Consider the following 21,521-nt stretch of genomic DNA (forward strand, 5'->3'; position numbering starts at 1 on the left):
AAGAGTCAAGTTAGACGGAAGAATGAAAAAAGGAAATGGGTTTACTAATTAGCTTTACAGGCACTTTCTATGGAACTGGTAGAAGTGAATGATATTAAGGTGTAAACCACAGGTGAGGAAGTACAGACATCAAAAATAGAGTCATAAGAAGTCTAGCGGCGATGGGAAGGAAAAAGAGTAGTAATTATACAAAGATGCAAGGTTACAAGTTTTCCCCCTTTTTCAGAGTGGAAAAGACTTTACCTTCTTTACAGACAGAAAAGAGCAGTAGAGAGCTAATGTTCCTCTGACAGAACAAGTCTCAAGAGGACTCCAAAGGGGATAAAACCAAGTGTATATGAGAAGGCACTATCCCTGGAAAGAAACAGGGAATATTTCTTCTTCCAAGATATTTATTAACTCAAAAAATTTTATGAGCAACTTAAGTACTAGGCATTGATCATTCATTGAAAAAAAACATAAGTCTCTGGCCTCTTGAAGATTACATTAAAGAGCAGATATTAAACTATATATGTATCCATACACACACACACATATATGGAGACAGAGAGAGAGAATATGAATGTGAAATGGTGGTAAATGTTATGGTAATAATAAAGCCGGTTAAAGAGTAAGGAGGATGTGTGTGTGGGAGTGAGTGGGTATTTTATAGGGCAGGCTAGGAAGGCTTCACTGAAAAGATGTCACTCAAGCAGATACCTTAAAGTAAGGGAACAAGCCACAATGAATTTTCCAAAAGGCGGAAACAGCAAGTGCAAAGTTTCTGGTGTGTTCAAAGAAGAGCAAAGAGTGTGGCTAGAAAAGAATGTCCTACTCTACCGTAGAGTAGGACATAATGCAATGAGAGAGGGGGACCAGATCATACAGGTCTCTATAGGCCATCGTTATGAACTTTGGCTTTTACTCTGAGAAGGATGGAAAACCACTAACGGGTTCTGAGCAGTATGTCATAATCAGAATAACATTTTAAAAAGACCACTCTGGTTCCTGTGTTAAAAATATAATACATAGGACTAAGGGAGGAAACACTAATAAGCTATTGCAGTAGTCTTGATAAGAGACTGTAGTGTCTTCAACGAGGGTGGAAGCAGTGGAGATGGTATTAAGTAGTCCGAATCTGGATATATTATGACTATAAAGCTGACAGGATATGCTAATGGATTGGAAGTGAAACATGGAAGAAAAAGAATTAAGAACGACTCTAAGGTTTTTGGTCCAAGAAAGTGGGAAAACACAAATATCTAGAAATACCATTAACTGAAATGGAAAAGACTAAGGGAGGAGATCTCAGAGAGACAGAGAGATGATTAGAAATTCAGTTTTAGATATAATTTTGAGATGCCTATTATATATCTAAAAGAATATACTGAGTAGGGAGTTGAATATATGAGTTCGAGAAGACTCCAAACTGGAGATGGGAATTTGGGAGTCACACTATGTAGATGATATTTAAAGCCACGATGGCATCTGGGAGCGACGGGATCTGAGAACTGAGCACTGCATTCCATCCTTCAGAGACAGGTGACAGTGATCAATGTATGTGAAGATAATTAAGAGAAAGAATGGTATCCAAAAAGCCAAATTAAATGTTTCAAGAAGATGTTAACCATGTTAGATACTGCTATCAAGTAAAGAGGATTTCAAACTGATCACAGTATTTGGCAATGTGAAAGATACTGATGATGACCTTAAATAAGTGTCATCAATGTGAAATAAAGGGCAAAAGCCTGACTGAAGTGAGTTCAAGAGAGAATTCAAGAAAAGAAAATACAGACAATTCTTTTGAGGAATTCTACTTTTGAGCAGTTGTAGAATGTTGTATAATCAATAATCTGACTGGCCTTTCTCCCTGGTTCCTGGGAGGGAGACTCTAAATCATCGGAATTTCGTGAGTAATAGGAGTGCCTCTGTCATGCTAATAAGGTGACCCACGGTCTCACCTATCAAGCTTGCCCAAACGGTGGCCCATGTAGCCCAGGCCCAGCTTTGAATGTGGTTCAACACAAATTGGTAAACTTTCTTAAAACTTTTTTTTTTTTGCAGCTCATTAGCTATCATTAGTGTTAGTGTGTTTTATGTGTGGCACAAGACAATTCTTCCAATGTGGCTCAGGGAAGCCAAAAGATTAGACACCCCTGACCTAAATAAATAGTTTCAGGATGGCTGGCAACACTAGAAAGAACAGCCATGTGTTTAAAGAGCTGGTGGGGCTTTTAGCCACATGGTATCAATCTGACCTCCCAACTTCCAGGGATTGAAGGGGGACTGCAGATTGATCTCAACCATATGACCAATAATTCAATCAAGTATGCCTATGTAATGAAACCCCAATCAAAACTCTGGACATAGAAGCTCAGTGGAGCTTTTCTGGTTGAACACATTGATGTACTGGGAAGATGATGCATCTGATTCCACAAGAGGACACAGAAGCTCTGCATTCCCTCCTAGATTTTACCCTATGACGCTCTTTATTTGGCTGGTCCTCCTGAATCGTACCCTTTATATTAAAACCATTATTTAAAGTATAGTGCTTCCCAGGGTTCTGTGAGTTGGTCTAGCAAATTATTGAACCTGAGGGGGTCATGGGAACCCTGGATTTATAGCCAGTTGGTCAAAAGTGTGGGTGGCCTGGGGACCCTTGAACTGAAACTAGTGTCTGGAGTAAGGGCAATCTTGTTGGGGGCCATGCCCTTTAACTTGAGGGATAGATGCTGATTCTGGGTGGCAGAACTGAATTATATTATATTATATCCAGTTGGAAGTAAAACAGAATATAGAGAAACGAGGTGGTTCCTAGAAGGGTATGTGGATTTTAAAAAGAGGCATTGTGTTTAGGAATAGGGATACAATAGTGAACAAAAGTTATGCTCTCTAACTTCACCCAGGTTACCATTTGGTAGTAGGACAAAATCTAGACAAGAGTAAAGAATTCAAGGACACCGATAAATTAACAGGGAAATTGACAGCATCTCATTTTCTCAGTGAAATAGTGATTAGATCTGAAAATAAATAGGGCTGAGATAAGGTTGGGGGCTTGGGTTGAAATTATAGAGATCTGAAACAGTCACTTTGGAAAACAGAGAAAGGAAACAACTATAAATATGTTTCTCAAACCTGTGTTCAAAACAACACTGCTTCATCAACTTAGAGAAAGAAATGTCAAATTAGAGAAAAGGAAAAAGGTTGCCAAGCAGCATTATGGCTCCAGAGGAATTAATAAATTGGCTATAGTGATAATCATCAGAGGCATGTAACTATTGTAGAGTGCAGAAGACTGAAAAGAGGATAGAGTTGGAATGGTCAGCAGCTGTCTAGAATTGGCAAGTCAAAAGACACAGGAGGGAAAAATACTACATTTCAGGCAGGTAGATCTGGTACAATGGTTTAAAACACCCGTTTTTATATTTATATATATTTAACCTGTGTGTCTGTGGTGTGTATGCAACATAATCCTCTCTTCAAATGAAATCTATACAACTTCCGTACACATATTAGATAAAAGTAATTGGTATTGAGGAGAAATGAATGAATAAACAAATGAATAAAAGAAGTCCTCTTCAGATCTTACCAACCAGGTTTCTAAGTTTGAAATTGGAAATCATTTTTCCATAAAACAATGACAGGGTCTAGGATGTTACTGCCATATTACTATAGTTTAGTTTCATAAAAGACTGTTGTGGGGCTGGCTTTTTTTTTTTTTTTTTTTTTTTGAGACTGGCTTTCTAACACTATTTCTATGTCAAAACGTGTCTTGAAGTTCTAAACATTTGGTTTACAAAATTCTGAAGAACACATAAAAATTTCACTACATTTCAGAAGGAAAAAAATGTAACTTGATTGCAGTAAGTTTGTAGTTACTTTCTATGAAGGGCTAACACAAAGGAGGACTGAAGCACTCATGAGGGTTTGTTTTCTTTTCTTTTCTTTTTTTTTTTGAGAGTCTCGTGCTGTCACCCAGGCTGGAGTGGTGCCATCTTGGCTCACTACAACCTCCACCTTCAAGTGATTCTTGTGCCTCAGCCTCCCAAGTATTAATCGCTGGGATTACAGGAGTGTACCACCGTGCCTGGCTAACTGTTGTATTTTTAGTAGAGATGGGGTTTTGCCATGTTGTCTGGGCTGGTCTTGAACTTCTGGCCTCAAGTGATCCGCCCGCCTTGGCCTCCCAAAGTGCTGGGATTACAGGCATGAGCCGCCACACCTGGCCGAAGCTTTCTTATAACAACTCCTCTGCAATGCCACACCAAACTACATCCATCTCCTAAGACTCTGCTATGTCTCTACCCTCATTAGATTGGGAGGATAGTCAGGAAAAAAGGCTCTCCTGAGTGACACTGATGCGCTCTTTCGAAGAGCTCTAGAAGTTCGCACTTTCTACTAGTAGCCTCTAACACAAAGGTCATATGAGGGCAGAAAATCCTGCTGGTGGTAAGCAAAGATAATTCAGGATAACATATGGTCCCAATAAACAGAAAAAGGCTCAGCAAAAAGTAAACAATCAGGCAGAGAGGAGTCTGATTTGGGCCTAGGGATTTTTGAAAAACAGTTTCTCAGAGCAAAGGTCTATTTAGAACAGAAACACAAAATGTGTTATAATTAAAACGCAACTAGCAGTTTTTTTTATAGCAGAGGTTTTACTAAAATATAACTATAAAAGCCTTTTTTCCTATTTAATGGTGAAGGTCAAATTTATAGGGGAGTATCCCTCAAAGTTAAGTTTTTAAAACAATTCTTTTTTTCATTTAAAAAACCTCAAAAATTTGGAAAACAAGAAGAAAAAGAAAAATTATATTTCCACTGTCCTGCCACAACATCTGTTGACATTTTGGCATATATTCCTTCTAGTCTTTCCAAAAGACTTTTTGATACTTCTGACAAAATGCGATGAAAGGGGGCAGCCTAAAGTCTTCTGGTAGTAACTCCTCTCCCTCTCCCAACCAAACGTTCTTCTATAACCGCGTATGTCTTCCCTTGAGAGGATTGCCACTCTCCACGAACAGGACAGGGGACCTCTGCTCCATCACATTTTCTACACTCTCTTCTTACCCTTAGCCATTATTGTATCAGCACACATTTTTCTTTCTTTGAAATAGTAAAAGCTTATTAGAATATTTAACATTGCATATTTTTCAAGAAATAAATGTCTACAAATAGGCATCCATTCATATGATTTTGTTATGAATGGGAGAAGAATTCAAATGCAATTAATGTGAAAATTAAGGGTCTATCTTTTTCAGAGCAACTAAAAGGGATTAATTGGGTCATTCAACATTACAGTACAAAAAAACAAAACAAAACAAAACTCTGCCAGGCCTAATGCGTTCTATAAGAGAAGATAATGAGTTCTAGATATATTCTGGGTTTATAATTTGATCCTAATATATTCTTCAAGAATAATAGTTTAAAACTCTGCTTATTCTCGTAAAGTGGAATTGAACAGATAAAGATGGAACAGTTCAAAATAAAATGTGACACTGCTATGATGAAAATAAAAAACACAGTGTTATCCTCATTAAAGACATCAGTATGAGTGTCATATCTTGCATTCTTATTCCAAAAGTCCGTGATTATAAAATTAATAAAAATTAAAAATTGATTACTAAAGGCCACATTTTTTGGGCTTAAAAAGGTATTAGTGTAGCCTGAAAATAAGCAAGCAGAATTATCCAATAATTAGAAACATCAAGTTTCAGCTGCTGGTTTTGGCCATGTGTATACTAAAGACAGGCAAGTAAGCAGGAAGCACATGCTCCAGCCACATGCAGAAAAACGCAGCTTCTAAAGCCAACTAGCTTTAAAAAAACAAATATACACCCTAATCCAAAACTAAGAAACATCCATAGAATTATAAGATTTTTGAAGTTAAAAGGGATTTTGCCACAGATGTCTCACAAAAGCTATAATTCAGTTGGCTAATGAAAAGCCATTCGTGTTTCCTTAAAAAAAAAAAAAAAAAAGAGATTCCCTCTAATTAACGTCTTCCTAAAGAACAACTAAAACAGTGTGTATGTGTATAAATATATATACACACACATATACATACATAGATGTGTGTGCGTGCACATGCATTGTGTATTACACACTTCAGGAGAAAAAACTAAATCTGAGTTGATACTGGAAAAAGGTCATTCTGAATTTTAAAAATTAATTTAAAAATCTTTTTTAATGTAAAATCTTATTTTTAATCAAATATTTATTTTCAAAACAACTTGGAAAACGACAATCACTTAAAAAACATTTAAATGAGAACTGCAACTTTAACTTATAAATACATTCATGCAATTGTCACATTTAACCCTTTAAAAATATACATGTGGGTATATCTGCATGTCAGATATACTGCATGACAGATAAAGTATACAGTCAGCCGAGGAAGAGCCAAATAGTGAGAGGATTACCCACATACCCACCACCTCGATTCAACATTGCTAACTTCTTGTCATACTGCCGTATCTATCTGTATGTATGTATGGATAAATACATATTTTGTTTTTTTCCCGAATCATTTGCAAGTTACAGATATCCTTCTCCACTGCTTGCCTCATATTGCACTGCTGCATCAGCCAATTATATTAAGTCAATTGTAGTACCAATATGACTGCCAGATTACTTTTTTTAACAGACCTTTCATGACATCACTTTTCTAATCAAGGGCCTACAATGGCTTCCTGCTATTCCAATTCTAAAATTTCAAAGTCTTTCTCTAGCCTTCCCTTCCCTAAACTTCTATTACTTTTAGCAAAGAAAATCTACACTTACCTAGAACACAGTCCTCTGACTGAAATGCTTGATGCCCACTTCCTGCTGACTCCAAACATATTGCAAGGCTTAACTACTGTCTTAATTCTTAGTAAGCCTTTCTTCTCCAACAACTCTAGGCCTTGTTGATGTTTTTTGTTATTTAAGGCCTTACTATTCTAGTGAGAGTTGGAAACTTTAACACTTAACTCTTCTCTAATCATTTCATGTGGGTTCTCTTGGTATCCCCAGATTGACTGTAAGCTTCTTGGTACAATTAGCACAGTGCTCAGCTCAAAAATTAGATTCATTGATTAATAAGGAATAATGGAAGTCCCAGCCAGAACAAATAGACAAGAGAAAGAAATCAAGGGCATCCAAATTGGTAAAGAGGAAGTCAAGCTGTTGCTGTTTGCTGACTATATGTTCGTATACCTAGAAAACCCTAAAGACTCATCCAAAAAGCTCCTAGATCTGATAAATGAATTCAATAGTTTCAGGATACAAAATCAAGGTATAAAATCAGTAGCATTGCTATACACCAACAGTGACACTCTGAGAATCAAATCAAGAACTCAACCTCTTTTATAATAGCTGCAAAAAATAAAACAAAAATACTTAGGAATATACCTAACCAAGGAGGTGAAAGACTTCTACAAGGAAAATTACAAAACACTGCTGAAAGAAATCACAGACAACACAAACAAATGGAAACATATCCCATGCTCATGGATGGGTAGAATCAATATTCTCAAAATGACCATACTGCCACAAGCAATAGACAAATTCAATGCAATTCCCATCAAAATACCATCATCATTCTTCACAGAACTAGAAAAAACAATTCTAGTTCCTAAAATTTCAATTTCAATCCTAAAATTCATATGGAAGCTTCGAATTACACTATAAGGCTGTAGTCACCAAAACAGTATGGTACTGGTATAAAAATAGGCACACAAGAACAGAATACAGAACCCAGAAATAAACCCAAATACTTACAGCCAACTGATCTTTGATAAAACAAACAAAAACGTAAAGTGGGGAAAGGGCATCCTACTCAACAAATAGTGCTGGGATAATTGGCAAACTCTATATAGAAGAATGAAACTGGATTCTCGTCTCTCACCTCATACAAAAATCAACTCAAGACTGATCAAAGACTTAATTCTAAGACATGAAACCATAAAAATTCTAGAAGATAACATCGGCAAAACCCATCTAGACATTGAATTAGGTAAAGACTTTATGACGGAGAACCCTAAAGCAAAAGCAACAAAATCAAAGATAAATACATGGGACTTAATTAAACTAAAAAGCTTCTGCACAGCAAAAGAAATAATCAGCAGAATAAACAGACAACCCACAAACTGGGAGAAAATCTTTGCAAACTATGCATCTGACAAAGGACTAACATCCAGAATCTACAAGGAACTCAGACAAATCAGCAAGAAAAAAACAATCCATTAAAAAGTGGGCTAAGGATATGAATAGGCAGTCTCAAAAGCAGATATACAAATGGCCAACAAACATGAAAAAATGCTCAACATCACTAATTACCAAGGAAATGCAAATCAAAACCTTACTCCTGCAAGAATGGTCATAATTAAAAATTTAAAAATAACAGATGTTGGAGTGGATGTGGTGAAAAGGGAACACTTTTACATTGCTGGTAGGAATGTAAACCAGTACAACCACTATGGAAAACAGTAGGGAGATTCCTTAAAGAACTAAAAATAGATCTACCATTTGACCCAGCAATCCCACTACTAGCTATTTATCCAGAGGAAAAGAAGTCATATGAAAAAGACACTTGCACATTCATGCTTATAGCAGCACAATTAGCAACTGCAAAAATATGGAACCAGCCCAAATGCCCACAGATCAACAAGTGGATAAAGAAAATGTGGTACATGTGTGTAGCAGCACAATTAGCAACTGCAAAAATATGGAATCAGCCCAAATGCCCATTGGATAAAGAAAATGTAGTATATGTGTGTACACACACACACACACATGCACACACACAGAGACACACACCATGGAATACTACTCAGCCATAAAAACGAATGAAATAATGGCATTTGCAGCAACCTGTATGGAGTTGGAGACCATTATTCTAAGTGAAGTAACCCACGAATGAAAAACCAAACATTGTATGTTCTTACTTATAAATGGCAGCTAAGCTATGAGGACACAAAGGCATAAGAACAATAAAATAGACTTTGGGGACTCAGTGGCGGCAGGGAAAGAGTGAGTGGGGGGTGAGGGATAAGACTACACACTGGGTACATTTTAGTGATGGGTGCACCAAAATCTCAGAAATCACCACTAAAGAACTTATTCATGTAACCAAACAACACCTGTTCCCCTAAAACCTATTTTTAAAAAGTAGTAATATCCTGTAGTTATACAATGCCTTTTTAACAGGAAAAAAGTACAAAAAATTTTCTCTTACTATATTAATACTACTTCAGTACCATATTTCATATGGTAACTCACCTATAATTTAGAAAACATCATATGATTTTTAAATCAAAAGATAAATTGGACAAAATCATACACTCAGGTAAGAGGCAGGCAGCCAGTTGGTGGTGGGCTCTGCAGCTACAAGGTCAAGAAGAAGAGCTGGGGCTGGGAAGCTGACATTTTATGAGTGTGGAAACCATGTGCAAAAAAAAAAAAAAAAAAAAAAAGGAAGCTGATTGAGGGAGAGAGGAAACTGGAAGAGATGCACAGAGAGAAGCTATGTGAGATACAGACTGTCTCTAAAAAAACACATAGGAAGTCTAATTTCCTCTCAGTCTTGGTTCCTGTCAACTTTCTAGTTCCTGTAGCAGTCCCTGAGGTAGAGATGTGCTGAATTTCCTACCCTTGGCTTTCCATGTGATTTCCTGTTAAATGCTATATAACCAGCTCCCTAACCCTGACTTATTTGGGGTTTTGTTCCTTAGAGTCAAAAGAGCCGTAACCTAGACATTCATCATTATGAAACAACTAAAGCAAATGACTCTTCTGAAGTCCTCTTCCCAGACGCTAACAGTCAGTACTCTTAGATAATTCTCTTCCCCACTCTGCGGCAGGGCTCCCATCTCTAAACAAAGGATCTAAAAGTGTAGCTCTCAATTATCTCATGGTCAGAACACATCTCTTAATACTCCACTTACAGTATTGTTCGAGTTATCTATGTGCTTTACAGCATCCATCATACTATGTGCTATATACCTGATGAAACCACATGCCTTTTCCTCAAATATATTCTTCAGATTTAGGATATAAATAGGTATGTACTAATATAACCACATATTAGCAATGTAGGTATTATACATTTTGGGGTGATATTTCCTGTCTGAATTTCCCACTAAACTTAAGCCCTTATTTTTGCTTACCACTTTATACCTCTTCCTATCACAGTGTCTGTCAGTATTAATAACTTAATAAATATTTGCTGAATGGATTACTCACAGGTATGGAACTTGGCTTAATAAGCAATGGACCTAGTGTAATTATTACTAATATTCACCCTAAACGTACAAAATAGAACTTTTTATTCTCTCCTTTCCTTACCTTCAGACCCTCCTCCAAAATGCTTTTCCTCCATCTTCCCTACTTCAGTAAATGGCATCAACTTTTATTAAATTACGACAAAGAAAACCTATGAGTAATCCTTAATTCCTTCTTCCCTCACTTCCCACATCCAATCCATCAGCAATATATTTTAAATATCCCCTCTCCTATCTCCACACCACTCTACTCTTGAGTCAACCCTTAACTCCTGCTTGAACTAGTGCAATGGCCTTCCAGACATCCTGCTTATACTCTTACTCACTACGATAATTTTTTTTCATTCAGCAGCAAGAGTGACCTAAAATAGAAATAAAATCATACCAGTTTTACTTAAAACTCTATTGGTTTCTATCTGTGCACAGAATAAAATCCATAATCCTTATGCAGTTTTTTGCAAGGCTCCGCACCATCTAGCCCTAGCACACTCTGTTGGTCACTATATTCCAACCATATAACCTTCTGTTCCTTATGCCTTAAGGCTTCTGCACTTCCTGGACCTCACCCCTGTCTTTCATAAGAATGTCCACCACCTTCTCAGCCTTCAGATCTCAGTTCTAAACTTCACCTTCTCAAAGAGGCAGCTCTTACAAACTCTTTTGAAGTTCTTTTACATAAAGAACTACTCCCACTCCACTCACACAATTCTCTGTTAGCCATTTGGGTTTAGTTCCTTCATAGCATCCTTATCATACCTAGAAATCATTTTGTTATGTATTTATCTATTTATGGTCTATCACCTCTCTCCTAGAATGTAAGCTCCTTGGAGCAGCAGCTCTGCACCTGGAACAGTGCCTGACACATAATAAGTACTCATATAGTAGTCTTTGGATAAACAAACCTCATAGTATCTCTTTTGTTCTTTTAAAGACCACATTTATAATATGTAAAAATAAACTCCTTGACCTCTTCCCCCTTTCTTCTGTAAGTGGCACAGGGTGAAAAGTATGATTAATGAAAGATTGCTTAAATTTATGGATGCCAGACAGAAACTTTTAGCTGCATACCAGAATAAACTGTCATGTCTGGTCTATCACCAATTCTAGCTCTTTCTACAGTGTGGGCCAAGATACTTCTTTGGTAGGAGAATTTATTTCTTACTACTTTGCTCCAGATAGGCGTTTGCTTTTTCTAACTTAAAATTCATTACATTCTTCTTCTGGATTCTAGGCTTGCTATTACACAATTCCTTAAATGTCAATTTACTGAAACCTGGCCCTTAAGGTTATATCCTTCCCTCTTTTGTACTATTACAAAGCAACTTACATAAAAATAGAGCCATTATCAGGTGCCATGACACACAATGCTGATACTGCAGGATAGGGTCCCTTCTCATCCTCCAAAGAGAAAATCATTTCACTTTCACACTTTCCATCCCCCAGGAGCAAGAATAATCAAGGTAGATAAGATTTGCAAAGCTGTATAGTAGAGAGGGTCAATAACCTGCAAAGCCTTATACCACGGGAGCCAGAAGTACCCAGTCTTGGATGTGGTTAAGGAGAGGGGTAGGAAGACTGAGAAGGAATACAAGCAAAGCCTTCACTGAAATAAAATTTTATATTCTGTTCTTAATTCTGTTTAGGATTGAAAAGCATTTTCTATGCTTTCTACAATTCACAGTGGAAACCTCTGTCCATTATATTACTCAATGTCCTTTATGTAAGGAACCAGGCAATATATGCTTCCTAGAATTTAGTATAAGGAACATGTCTCACCTGTAGATCAAACTTGGAATCTTTTTTTTCTTTTTATCAAACAATGCAAACTATATGTTGTCATGAATTTACTTAGAAGGGCCTTTAGAAATCAACTAACCCACTGTTTTCTGAAGTGTGCTTTAGGTGTTATGAAGAAAAAAAGAAGTTTATGAGCAAACAAGTTTCTTTCTGTAACAACTTTATTGAGATACAATTTGTATACCATGAAATTAACCCTTTTAATGTGTACAATTCAGTTGTTTTTAGTATATTCACAGAGTTGTGTAGCTATCACCACTATCTAATTTTAGAACATTTTCATTATTCCCAAAAGAAACTTCATACTCATTAGCAATTACTGCCATTCCCCTGGCAAAAAAGTTTCTTGTTTTGTTTGTTTGTTTGTTTTACCATAGGAATCCTTGGACCCTTTATTGTGAATCTAATGTGTTTTGTGAATTTATAAGACAGGGTACCATGTGCAGTATTTCCCAAACATACTTAATAGCTAACATTTCAGTGCTTACTATGCTAAATGCTGGACATGTATTAACTCGATTAATTCTCATAACAAAATCTGTGAGGTACCATTTATAATAATGTGGCTATTTGAGCACAAAGAGATTAAAGCTAAGTAATTTGCTCAATGTTCTTAACCACTCCACTGTACTACCTCCTGCAGAACTGGCTGGTTGTGGGAGGAGAATGGACAACTAGTATTTCATAATTTTGTAAGTGTTTCAGTTCAATCTCTTTTAACTTAACAGAGAGAAAAATGGGGCCCAGAAAAGTAATCTGATTTAGCCAAGAATACACAGCATTTTCTCTTTTTTTCTTTGGGATAGTTTACAGCTAAATTTGAAGCCCAGCTATAGTTAACACCCTTGTTGGAAGTGACTTTGTTTTTTTTGTTTTTTTTTTTTTTTTTTTTTTTGAGACAGGGTCTCACTCCCGAGGCTGGAGGGCAGTGGCATATCACTGCAGCCTCAACTTCCCAGGGCTCAAGCCATCCTCCCATCTCAGCCTCGCGGGTAGCTGGAACGACAGGCATAGACCACGACGCCCGGCTAATTTTTGTATTTTCAGTAGAAACGGAACGGGGTTTCACTATGTTAAGCAGGCTGGTCTCGAACTCCTGGGCTCAAGGGATCCGCCCGCCTCCACCTCCCAAAGTGCTGGGATTACAGGCGTGAGCCGCCGCGCCCGGCTGACTTTGCTTTTTTTTTTTTTTTTTTTTTTCAGGTGTCTCTCCCTGTAAGCAATGCACTTCACCACTTTTGCATGCACACATCCTAGCCATCTTTTAATGTCTAGTACAGCTAGGGGGAATCACTCCACTTTCCACTCGTCCTAGGTGGATGTCCTCTCTCTCCCTCCGTGCACTCATACATGGCCCTTCATTTCCTCCAGACATTTCTGCCTTGAATTCGAGTTACTTCAAGCTCCTGCTGTACCCCATCTCCTACCCAGAGAGCTTTTGGAGGGAAGGAGACGGGGTACACTCAAAAGGCCAGCAAGTGGAAAGCAATCAATAGGCACCTAACAGTTTCCTATCCATCCTTGGTTTAATTCTTGTAGAGCAAGAATTCCTCTCCTCAAGCCTGCCAGCCCCCGGGGGGCAGGGTTTACTGATTCTTAATGTCTCCTGCCCGAGTCCAGTCCTGTCTGAGAGACAGGACACCGACCAGGCGGGCCGTGGGGACCGTCAGTGCTCACCGCCAGCAAGGTCGTTCTGAACCAAGTGCGGGTCAAGCAACAAGTAACAATAACTAACTGGGGCCGCGGTAGGGCGGCTGCGTATCCAAAATCCCATCCAAACCTCGCGACGATCCTGGGAAGGGGCGTCGCACCCTTTTCTGACAAGCACCAGAGGCAAGCGAAGGGGTCAGTGCCGAATAGGGGGCCCGTGTCGGTGGGTGACAGACCAAGGCCTCGAACCCTGGTCACCGCTCAGAAGATCTTGGGGCGGAGAGAGTTCCTCACTCGCCCCGCCTCGGCACCCGCCTCTGGAGCGCTGAGACCTCAGGTCCCGGGGTCACCGGACGTAGGCCGGGTCTGGGGGTCGCGCGCACCCCCGCCCCCTGCCCCGCGCCATCTTGGAGCGCTGAGGCGGCCGCTCCCGACAGCTTCGAACCGTTGCTCCGGAGGTTACTCACCCGCACTGCCCGGGGCCAGGCCCCCTGCCACCTCTGCGACCCCCGCCACGGCCAGCAGAAGGAGCAGCGCGCCTCGCAGAGAGACCCGGACGGTCGCCATGTCCGGGCCGGGCGGGTCCAGAGCCGCGGGATGCTCGGACCCAGCTTGGCCGCAGCCGCCGCCGCCGCCGCCGCCGCCGCCGCTCGCGCGAGGCCCCGCCCCCAGCGCCCCAGTCCTTTGGTGATTGGCTGCGACGCGCTCAAGCCCCGCCCCCTGTCTCACAGTGTTTCCAAAACCTCCTGGGGGCGGGAACGTGCCCCTTACCCAGGCTCTTTGTTATGGCCCAGCTGTGTGTCGGCTTTTGCCCGGAGTCCACCAGCCCACGTTCTCCCAGAGTGAAGTCAGAGGATGTCAGAGCTGGGAGAGTCCTTAGAAAGCCTCTGCCAGCTCCTGAGGTTTGGGGCCACTGAGGCTGAGAGAGGAGACTGACAAGATGACACTGCAAGTTCACCTGAGAACGAGGGCTTAGTCCAAGGCCGAACCGAAGGGGCTTCTCTCCTTCACGTACACTCAGTAATACTCGCAATATTCTTTCTGCCGAGACGCTGCCTCGCACCCAAAGAAGGCGTGTCACCCGGGATCCTTCGGCCTCCTGCAGACTCGGCCCCCTGACAAGGGTTCACCACTAAAGCTCTTTGGCACATATAGCCTCAATGTGTCTTTGATGTACTTTAAAAATTATGTATTTATTTATTTAGACAAGAGTCGCTCTGTCACCCAGGCTGGGGTGCAGTGGCGCGATCTCAGTTCACTGCAACCTCCACCTCCCAGGCTCAAGCGATCCTCCCACCTCAGCCTCCTGAATAGCTGGCACCACAGGCGCAGGCCACCAAGCCTGGCTAATTTTTATATTTTTTTTTTTGCAGAAAAGGGGTTTCACCATATTTCTCAAGCTGATCTCGAACTCCTCGCCTCAAGCAACCCCCCCGCCTCCTCCTCCCAAAGTACTGGGATTGCAGGCGTGAGCTACTGCGCCTGGCCTTCATGTTACTATTAAGCACCTATTCCTGCTAGGAAAAGAGGATAGGAGAACGCTTGTATATCTAGATGTGGAGAGCCTTGAATATCCGGCTGAGAAGTATAGACTTTGTCCAAGAGACAAATTAGAAGTGGGTCCCACCCCACCCATCAGCCCAGCAGCTACTGTGAAGAATGTATAAGATGACTCACTGGCTAGCAAAACTAATTCATTGTCTCTTTTTTCTCTGTGTGTTCCTGAATTAAACCCTTTTTCCTCCTTTTTTGAAAAAGCATAACCACGGTTTTAAATTCTCATGAACACACCTTGGGCTAAATTACTTAAAACACTTTTAAAAATTCCTTAATAGTATTAAATATCCAGTCATTATTTATATTTTTCTTATTGTCTCATGATTTCTTTTTACAATTTTTCAAGTTCTAAACAAAATCCATATATTAAAGTTGGGTTTTATGTCTTTGGGCTCTTACATTTATTCTCTCTTTTGAGTTTACAAAAGGAAAACATGAATATGTTAAAATATCTCTAAAACATCTGCTCTGATGACTCTCTTGCTTCCGCGTATAAGGTAAACTGAGGCACAATAAAATTTTAAAGTTTATTTCAGCACACGGTGATTCATGAATTGAGAAGTTGCAAACCAGAAGTGGTTCTGGGGCTCAGCTCTGTTGAAGAGGCAGATTTTTACAGAGTGAATGGGAAAGTAATAAAAAGAAAATATTTGATTGGTTACAGTTATAAAGTTGCCTTATTTGGTCTATCCCATTAAAAAGCCTCTAGTTATACAAGTTTGTGGACTACTTCTGATTGGTTGAGCTTGTTCTGTTTTTCTTTAATATATGCATTTACAAGATATAGCTCAGATTAACTCAAGTAAGTTTAAGGTCACTTATGAGGACTAAATTGACTATCTGCTCAGGAATTCTGCAGACTTGGTCTTCATTTTAATTTATTTTAACAAGTCCCCTCTGAGAGTAATAGTACTACTATTGACACAGTCACTGGGCCAAAGAGTCATGATGCTATCATTATTAACAGTTGCGGCTGGGCACAGTTGCTCATGCCTGTAATTCTAGCACTTTGGGAGGCCGAGGTGGGAGGATAACTTGAGCCCAGGAGTTTGAGACCAGCCCAGGCAACATTGTCAGACCCCCATCTCAATTAAAAGAAAAAAAAAATAAGTAAATAGTTACATTGAGATGTAGAATCGCATGTAGGCTCTAGCAGTTGGGGTAAGTTCTTCAAGTTGTCTAATCCTGATGGCGATCATTTGATGTGTGGCTGCTGGAAAGCATTAAAACTCTTGAGAGGGGCTGGGCACGGTGGCTCACGCCTGTAATCCCAGCACTTTGGAAGGCCAAGGCGGGTGGATCATGAGGTCAGGAGTTCAAGACTAGCCTGGCCAATGTGGTGAAACCCCATCTCTACTAAAAATACAAAAATTTGCCAGCTGTAGTGGCTCGCACCTATAATCCCAGCTACTCAGGAGGCTGAGGCAGGAGAATCACTTGAACCTGAGAGGCGGAGGTTGCAGTGAGCCAAGATCGTGTCATTGCACTGCAGCCTGGGTGACAGAGCAAGACTCCATCTCAAAAAAAAAAAAACAAAAAAAAGTAGACTTTATTTTTTAGAGCAGTTTTAAGTTGACAGCAAAACTGAGTGGAAAGTACAGAGGGTAGACAGTCCCTGCCCCCACATATGTATAACCTCCTCCCACTGTCAGCATCCTGCACCAGAATGGTACATTTATTACAACTGATGAGCCCACATTGACACATCATCAACCGAAGTCCATAGTTTACATTAGGATTCACCCTTGGTGTTGTACATTCTGTGGGTTTCGACAAAGGTATAAAAACATGTATCTACTCTTATTCTTTTTTACTTTTTAAGATGTAGCCATCGGAAAACTTAAAATTACATATGTGAGCCCAAAGTGAACCACAAATGTAATTTTGTTTTTCCTGAGACAGGGTGTCCTTCTGTTGCCCAGGATGGAGATCAGTGGCACAACCACGGGGCACTGCAGCCTCAAACTCCTGGGCTTCAGTGATCCTCCCACCTCAGCTGCCTGAATAGCTGGAACTACACGTGCATGCCATCATGCTCAGCTAATTATTTTATTTTATTTTTTGTAGAGATGTGGTCTTGCTATGTTTGCCAGTCCTGTCAAACTCCTGGACTCAAGCAATCCTCCAACCTGGGCCGCTCAAGCTGTTGGGACTACAGGCATGAGCCACCATGCCCAGCCCAAATATGCAATTTTAGGCACTATAAGAGTAATTATCTTTCATTCTAAAAAAAGGTTAATGCTTAGAGATGAGTAAGACATTTTAAAAATGTTACTTACCAATGATTTTGTTTTGAGCTAAAAAACCATGGTTCTCAAGGTCTTGCACCTTTCCTCCTCTTTTTATATCTCTGACTTCATTTCCTACTTTTCTGTCTTGTCCAGCCATCACCTCCAGCCTATCTTGCTCAGGGCCTTTCCCTAACTGCTCCATGTAACGCCTGCCTCAGGACCCCTGTGCTTGGAGTTCTTTCTGCGTGGAATTAATTTCTCCCAGATAGTTTTATACTCTCCCTTTTCTTTTTTAGGTCTTAACTCAAGTGGCCTTCCTTAATTGCCTTTCTTAAAAATCACAACTCAACCCCACCTCTGAACTTCTTCTCCCCTTTCACACTTTACATTTTTAAAAGCCATGATTACCTTCTAATATATTAATAGGTTCTAATATACAATATTATAAAATATACTACTTACTTTCCCAAAGTGTTGCTCGTTTATTATTTGTTTCCCTACTTCATGAGGGCAGAGATTTTTGTCTGAGACTATAGACTATGCTTATTTCTTTTACACACACACACACACACACACTTTTTTTTTATGAGATAGGGTCTTGCTGTGTCACCCAGGCTGCAGTGCAATGGCATGATCATGGTTCACTGAAGCCTCAACCTCCCAGGTTTAAGTGATCCTCTTGCCTCAGCCTCTTGAGTAGCTGGGACAACAGGCGTGTGCCACCATGCCCGGCTAATTTTTTAAATTTTTTGTAGAGACAAGGTCTCACTATGTTACCCAGGCTGGTCTCGAACTCCTGGGCTCAAGAGATCTTCCAGCCTCAGCTTCCCAAAGTGCTGGGATTGTAGCTGTGAGCCACCGTTCCTGGCCAACTATCCTCATTTCTTAATTGCTTCCTGCAGCAGAGCCTGAATCTGTTTCAGAAAGAGAAACTTCTTAAATTAAGAATATGGCAGATTTTTAAGTAATTTTAATTAAATAGGAGTATTGTTTTTTAGAACTTGTGCATAGTAAATTTCTAAAGCCAATCTTTAATGGAAATACTTTTTCTGACTTTGCTTAGCCTGAACATATTTGATCATAATGAATTGACCTAGCTTAATAAGGAAGAGGTCCATTTTGAGTCAGTTAACTAAGACTTTATGGCATCTGATTCCATATATGTACAATAGGACAATTTCATGAAATATTAATGTATTTTCTGTTCCCAGTAATTCCTTCATTAGAACTAAAACATGAGGTAAGGCATTCATATCTTCAGAGATGATCGTTAGAGTAGAAAAATAGTCAAAGAGGACAATTCCTAGCTCTTGGTTTTAAAAAACATACACTTAAAATTTCAGGCAGACAATGGCTTTAAAGAGAAAAAGCCTTTGAAATATCAGAACCTCATCTATTTTATAGCTGAGAGCTTAAAATATTTGTATGAAGAACAGACACGGAAGAATACTATGATTAGTCAGACATAGTCCCTCCTACCCCCTCAGTCCCCAGCAATTTGATTCCCTCTGATGTGGGAGAAGGAGAGCCACTGGAGGAGAAGAAGGGGTCTCTGGTCTCCTTCTTCTGATGCAGTGGGGTGGGACATAGAACCCCCAGAAAGTCTTGAGACTATGAGATAAGAGGGGATCTGATTCTCCTTACCATGTGGAGCTCAGGAAATGACAGACCTCATAAAATTCCTCTGCACTTAATACGATGTGGGTATAGAGTAGAAATCGCTGCAAATGTGTCCTGTTTCATGCTCCACACAGAAGAGCAGCCAAATGTTTTCTGTGCCCCTCAAAAAATGTAAGGTAGGAGACAGCTGAGAGCCTGAAGCGACCTCAAGATTGGGATGAGGAGGCTGCATCTGTTATTTGAATCGTCTGTATAAATGGATACCAGATGAGAATGCAGATGTCAAGAGGGATTGATGATAATGACTGAGGACCAGATGTCCTGTCTTCTTCTCCAGTCCCAGTTGCTGGCTTTGGCTCTATATAGACCTCTCAAAGCTGGGGAGGGGTTTGTGAGAGGCCTTGACTAAACTGAGATCCCACTGAACTTACTGAGATTTAGTTTTAGTCATTCGGCAGGAAGGGGATGTGCAGAGTCAACTAACTGTCCATTGAAGATTTGATCAACCCTTGGTTGCTTGAAAGCAACTACCAACCAGAGACATTTTCCAATTGCTAGTGTGTCATGTTCACGGTTAATTTAATAACTGGGAGTAAGGCCTTGGAGAACGAAGGGTCCCTGTGCCTTGGAGCAGAATTGGCATATCTAACATCCTCATTGATCCCTACAGTAAGATCTAAGAGGAGGAAGAGAAGCCCTAGGCATCCAACACCCACATGTTATGAAATTCACCATTGAGACCCCAGCTTATGATGCTGGTACAATATCCTGCCAGCTTCCAATAAGCCCTCTAAAGACATGAGCCTGTGAATATAAAATACGCACCCCCCCACCCCCCGCCATTCTTTACTCTCTTTGGCTGTTTATTTTAGCAATTTTTGAACTTAAAACTATTATTTGTGTTTTTTTTTGTTTTTTTTTGTTTTTTTTTTTGAGACGGAGTCTCGCTCTGTCGCCCAGGCTGGAGTGCAGTGGCCTGATCTCAGCTCACTGCAAGCTCCGCCTCCCGGGTTCACGCCATTCTCCTGCCTCAGCCTCCCGAGTAGCTGGGACCACAGGCGCCCGCCAGCTCGCCCGGCTAGTTTTTTGTATTTTTTAGTAGAGACGGGGTTTCACTGTGTTAGCCAGGATGGTCTCGATCTCCTGACCTTGTGATCCACCTGTCTTGGCCTCCCAAAGTGCTGGGATTACAGGCTTGAGCCACCGCGCCCGGCCCTATTTGTTATTTTTTTAACTATAGAATCATTTTTTCCCAACAAAATCTTAGAGTTCTGCTGTATAAACCAGAAAAAAGTTGTGTTATATTGCTATACTTATTTTATAAGTTCAAATTTATAGCAATTATTTAGTTCAAAGACAGTGAATGACAGTTCAAAGACAATGAATGAGAATTCAAAGACAATGAGTAAGATTTTGATAAATATAAAAACTTGAATTCTGGAATTATGGATGACTGTTGCAGTCACACAAGTTTCAGTTTCCAATTTATTTATGCATTTTCTCTTTGGTTGCCTGCCATAGAGAAAATCCTGATTCATAGAGATGAGTACCTTGCAAATGGTCACAGTTTTTGAAATAACTTACCTTGCAATCCCACACAACTCTTTATTTAAATTAAGATGGTATCTTGAAAATGAAGCGCTGATAAATTTCTGTTTAAATATTGGTTCATGAAAACTTATGTCCACATAAAAACTTGCACACAGATGTTTATAGCAGCTTTAGTCCTAATTGCCAAAATTTAGAAGCCACCAAGATGTCCTTCAGCAGGTGAATGGAGGAAAAAAAGACAACAACTTTGGTGCATGCAGACTGTGGGATATTATTCAGTGCTAAAAAGCTATTAAGTCATGAAAAGACATGAAGGAACTTTAAATGCATATTACTATGTGAAAGAAGCCAGTCTGAAAAGCCTCCATACTTTATGATTTCAACTATATGACATTCTGGAAAAAGTAAAACAGTGAAGATGGTAAAATGATTAGTGGTTGCCAGGGGTTGGGGGAAGGGAAGGATGAAAGGCAGAACACAGAGGATTTTTAGGGCAGTGAAATTAATCTGCATGATACTGTAATGGTAGATATATGTCATTATACACTTGTCAAAACCCATAGAATGTATAACACCAAACCCATAGAATGTATAACACCGAGAGTAAACCCTAATGCAAATGAGGGATTTGGGGTGATGATGTGTTGATATAGGTTAACCAATGGAAACAAATGTACCACTCTGTTGCAGAAGGTTGATAGTGGGGGAGGTTGTGCATATGTGAGGACAGAGGATATGTGGGAACTCCCTGTACTTTCCACTCAGTGTGAACCCAAGTGTGCTAAAAAAGTTTATTAATTTAAAAAATGCTAGATGTTAAAAATCTGAAAAACCTGATTCACTAATAAGATATGATAGCTGCTCGAATTCCTTATCA

At 39.9% G+C, this 21,521-nt stretch overlaps 6 protein-coding genes across 7 annotated transcripts in view; 3 read left to right on the forward strand and 3 right to left on the reverse strand.

Moving 5' to 3' along the window:
- GLIPR2 (GLI pathogenesis related 2) overlaps positions 1–14,800 on the reverse strand; it is a 126,430-nt gene extending 111,630 nt beyond the window's left edge. The window contains exon 1 of the mRNA XM_050762272.1: positions 14,797–14,800. The gene's annotated coding sequence lies outside the window, so the exon portion shown is untranslated. The remainder of the gene's footprint in view (positions 1–14,796) is intronic.
- Positions 1–21,521, forward strand: part of HINT2 (histidine triad nucleotide binding protein 2) — a 546,951-nt gene that overhangs the window by 251,940 nt on the left and 273,490 nt on the right. The window lies entirely within an intron of this gene.
- CLTA (clathrin light chain A) overlaps positions 1–21,521 on the reverse strand; it is a 429,778-nt gene that overhangs the window by 161,728 nt on the left and 246,529 nt on the right. The gene's annotated exons all lie outside the window — the stretch shown is intronic.
- The window catches only part of SPAG8 (sperm associated antigen 8), a 454,367-nt gene that overhangs the window by 156,185 nt on the left and 276,661 nt on the right, over positions 1–21,521 (forward strand). The window lies entirely within an intron of this gene.
- TLN1 (talin 1) overlaps positions 1–21,521 on the forward strand; it is a 501,447-nt gene that overhangs the window by 92,927 nt on the left and 386,999 nt on the right. The window lies entirely within an intron of this gene.
- Positions 1–21,521, reverse strand: part of RECK (reversion inducing cysteine rich protein with kazal motifs) — a 394,564-nt gene that overhangs the window by 78,146 nt on the left and 294,897 nt on the right. The window contains exon 2 of one of the 2 annotated variants that reach the window (XM_050762079.1): positions 14,153–14,324. In XM_050762079.1, coding sequence (XP_050618036.1) covers positions 14,153–14,252 — 100 coding nt within the window. In that variant the 5' untranslated portion in view covers positions 14,253–14,324. Of the gene's footprint in view, positions 1–14,152; positions 14,325–21,521 lie in introns of those variants that run through there. The other variant, XM_050762080.1, reaches the window with a different exon arrangement.

The sequence above is a fragment of the Macaca thibetana genome, chromosome 15 (assembly GCF_024542745.1).
Source record: "Macaca thibetana thibetana isolate TM-01 chromosome 15, ASM2454274v1, whole genome shotgun sequence".
Lineage (NCBI taxonomy): Eukaryota > Metazoa > Chordata > Mammalia > Primates > Cercopithecidae > Macaca > Macaca thibetana.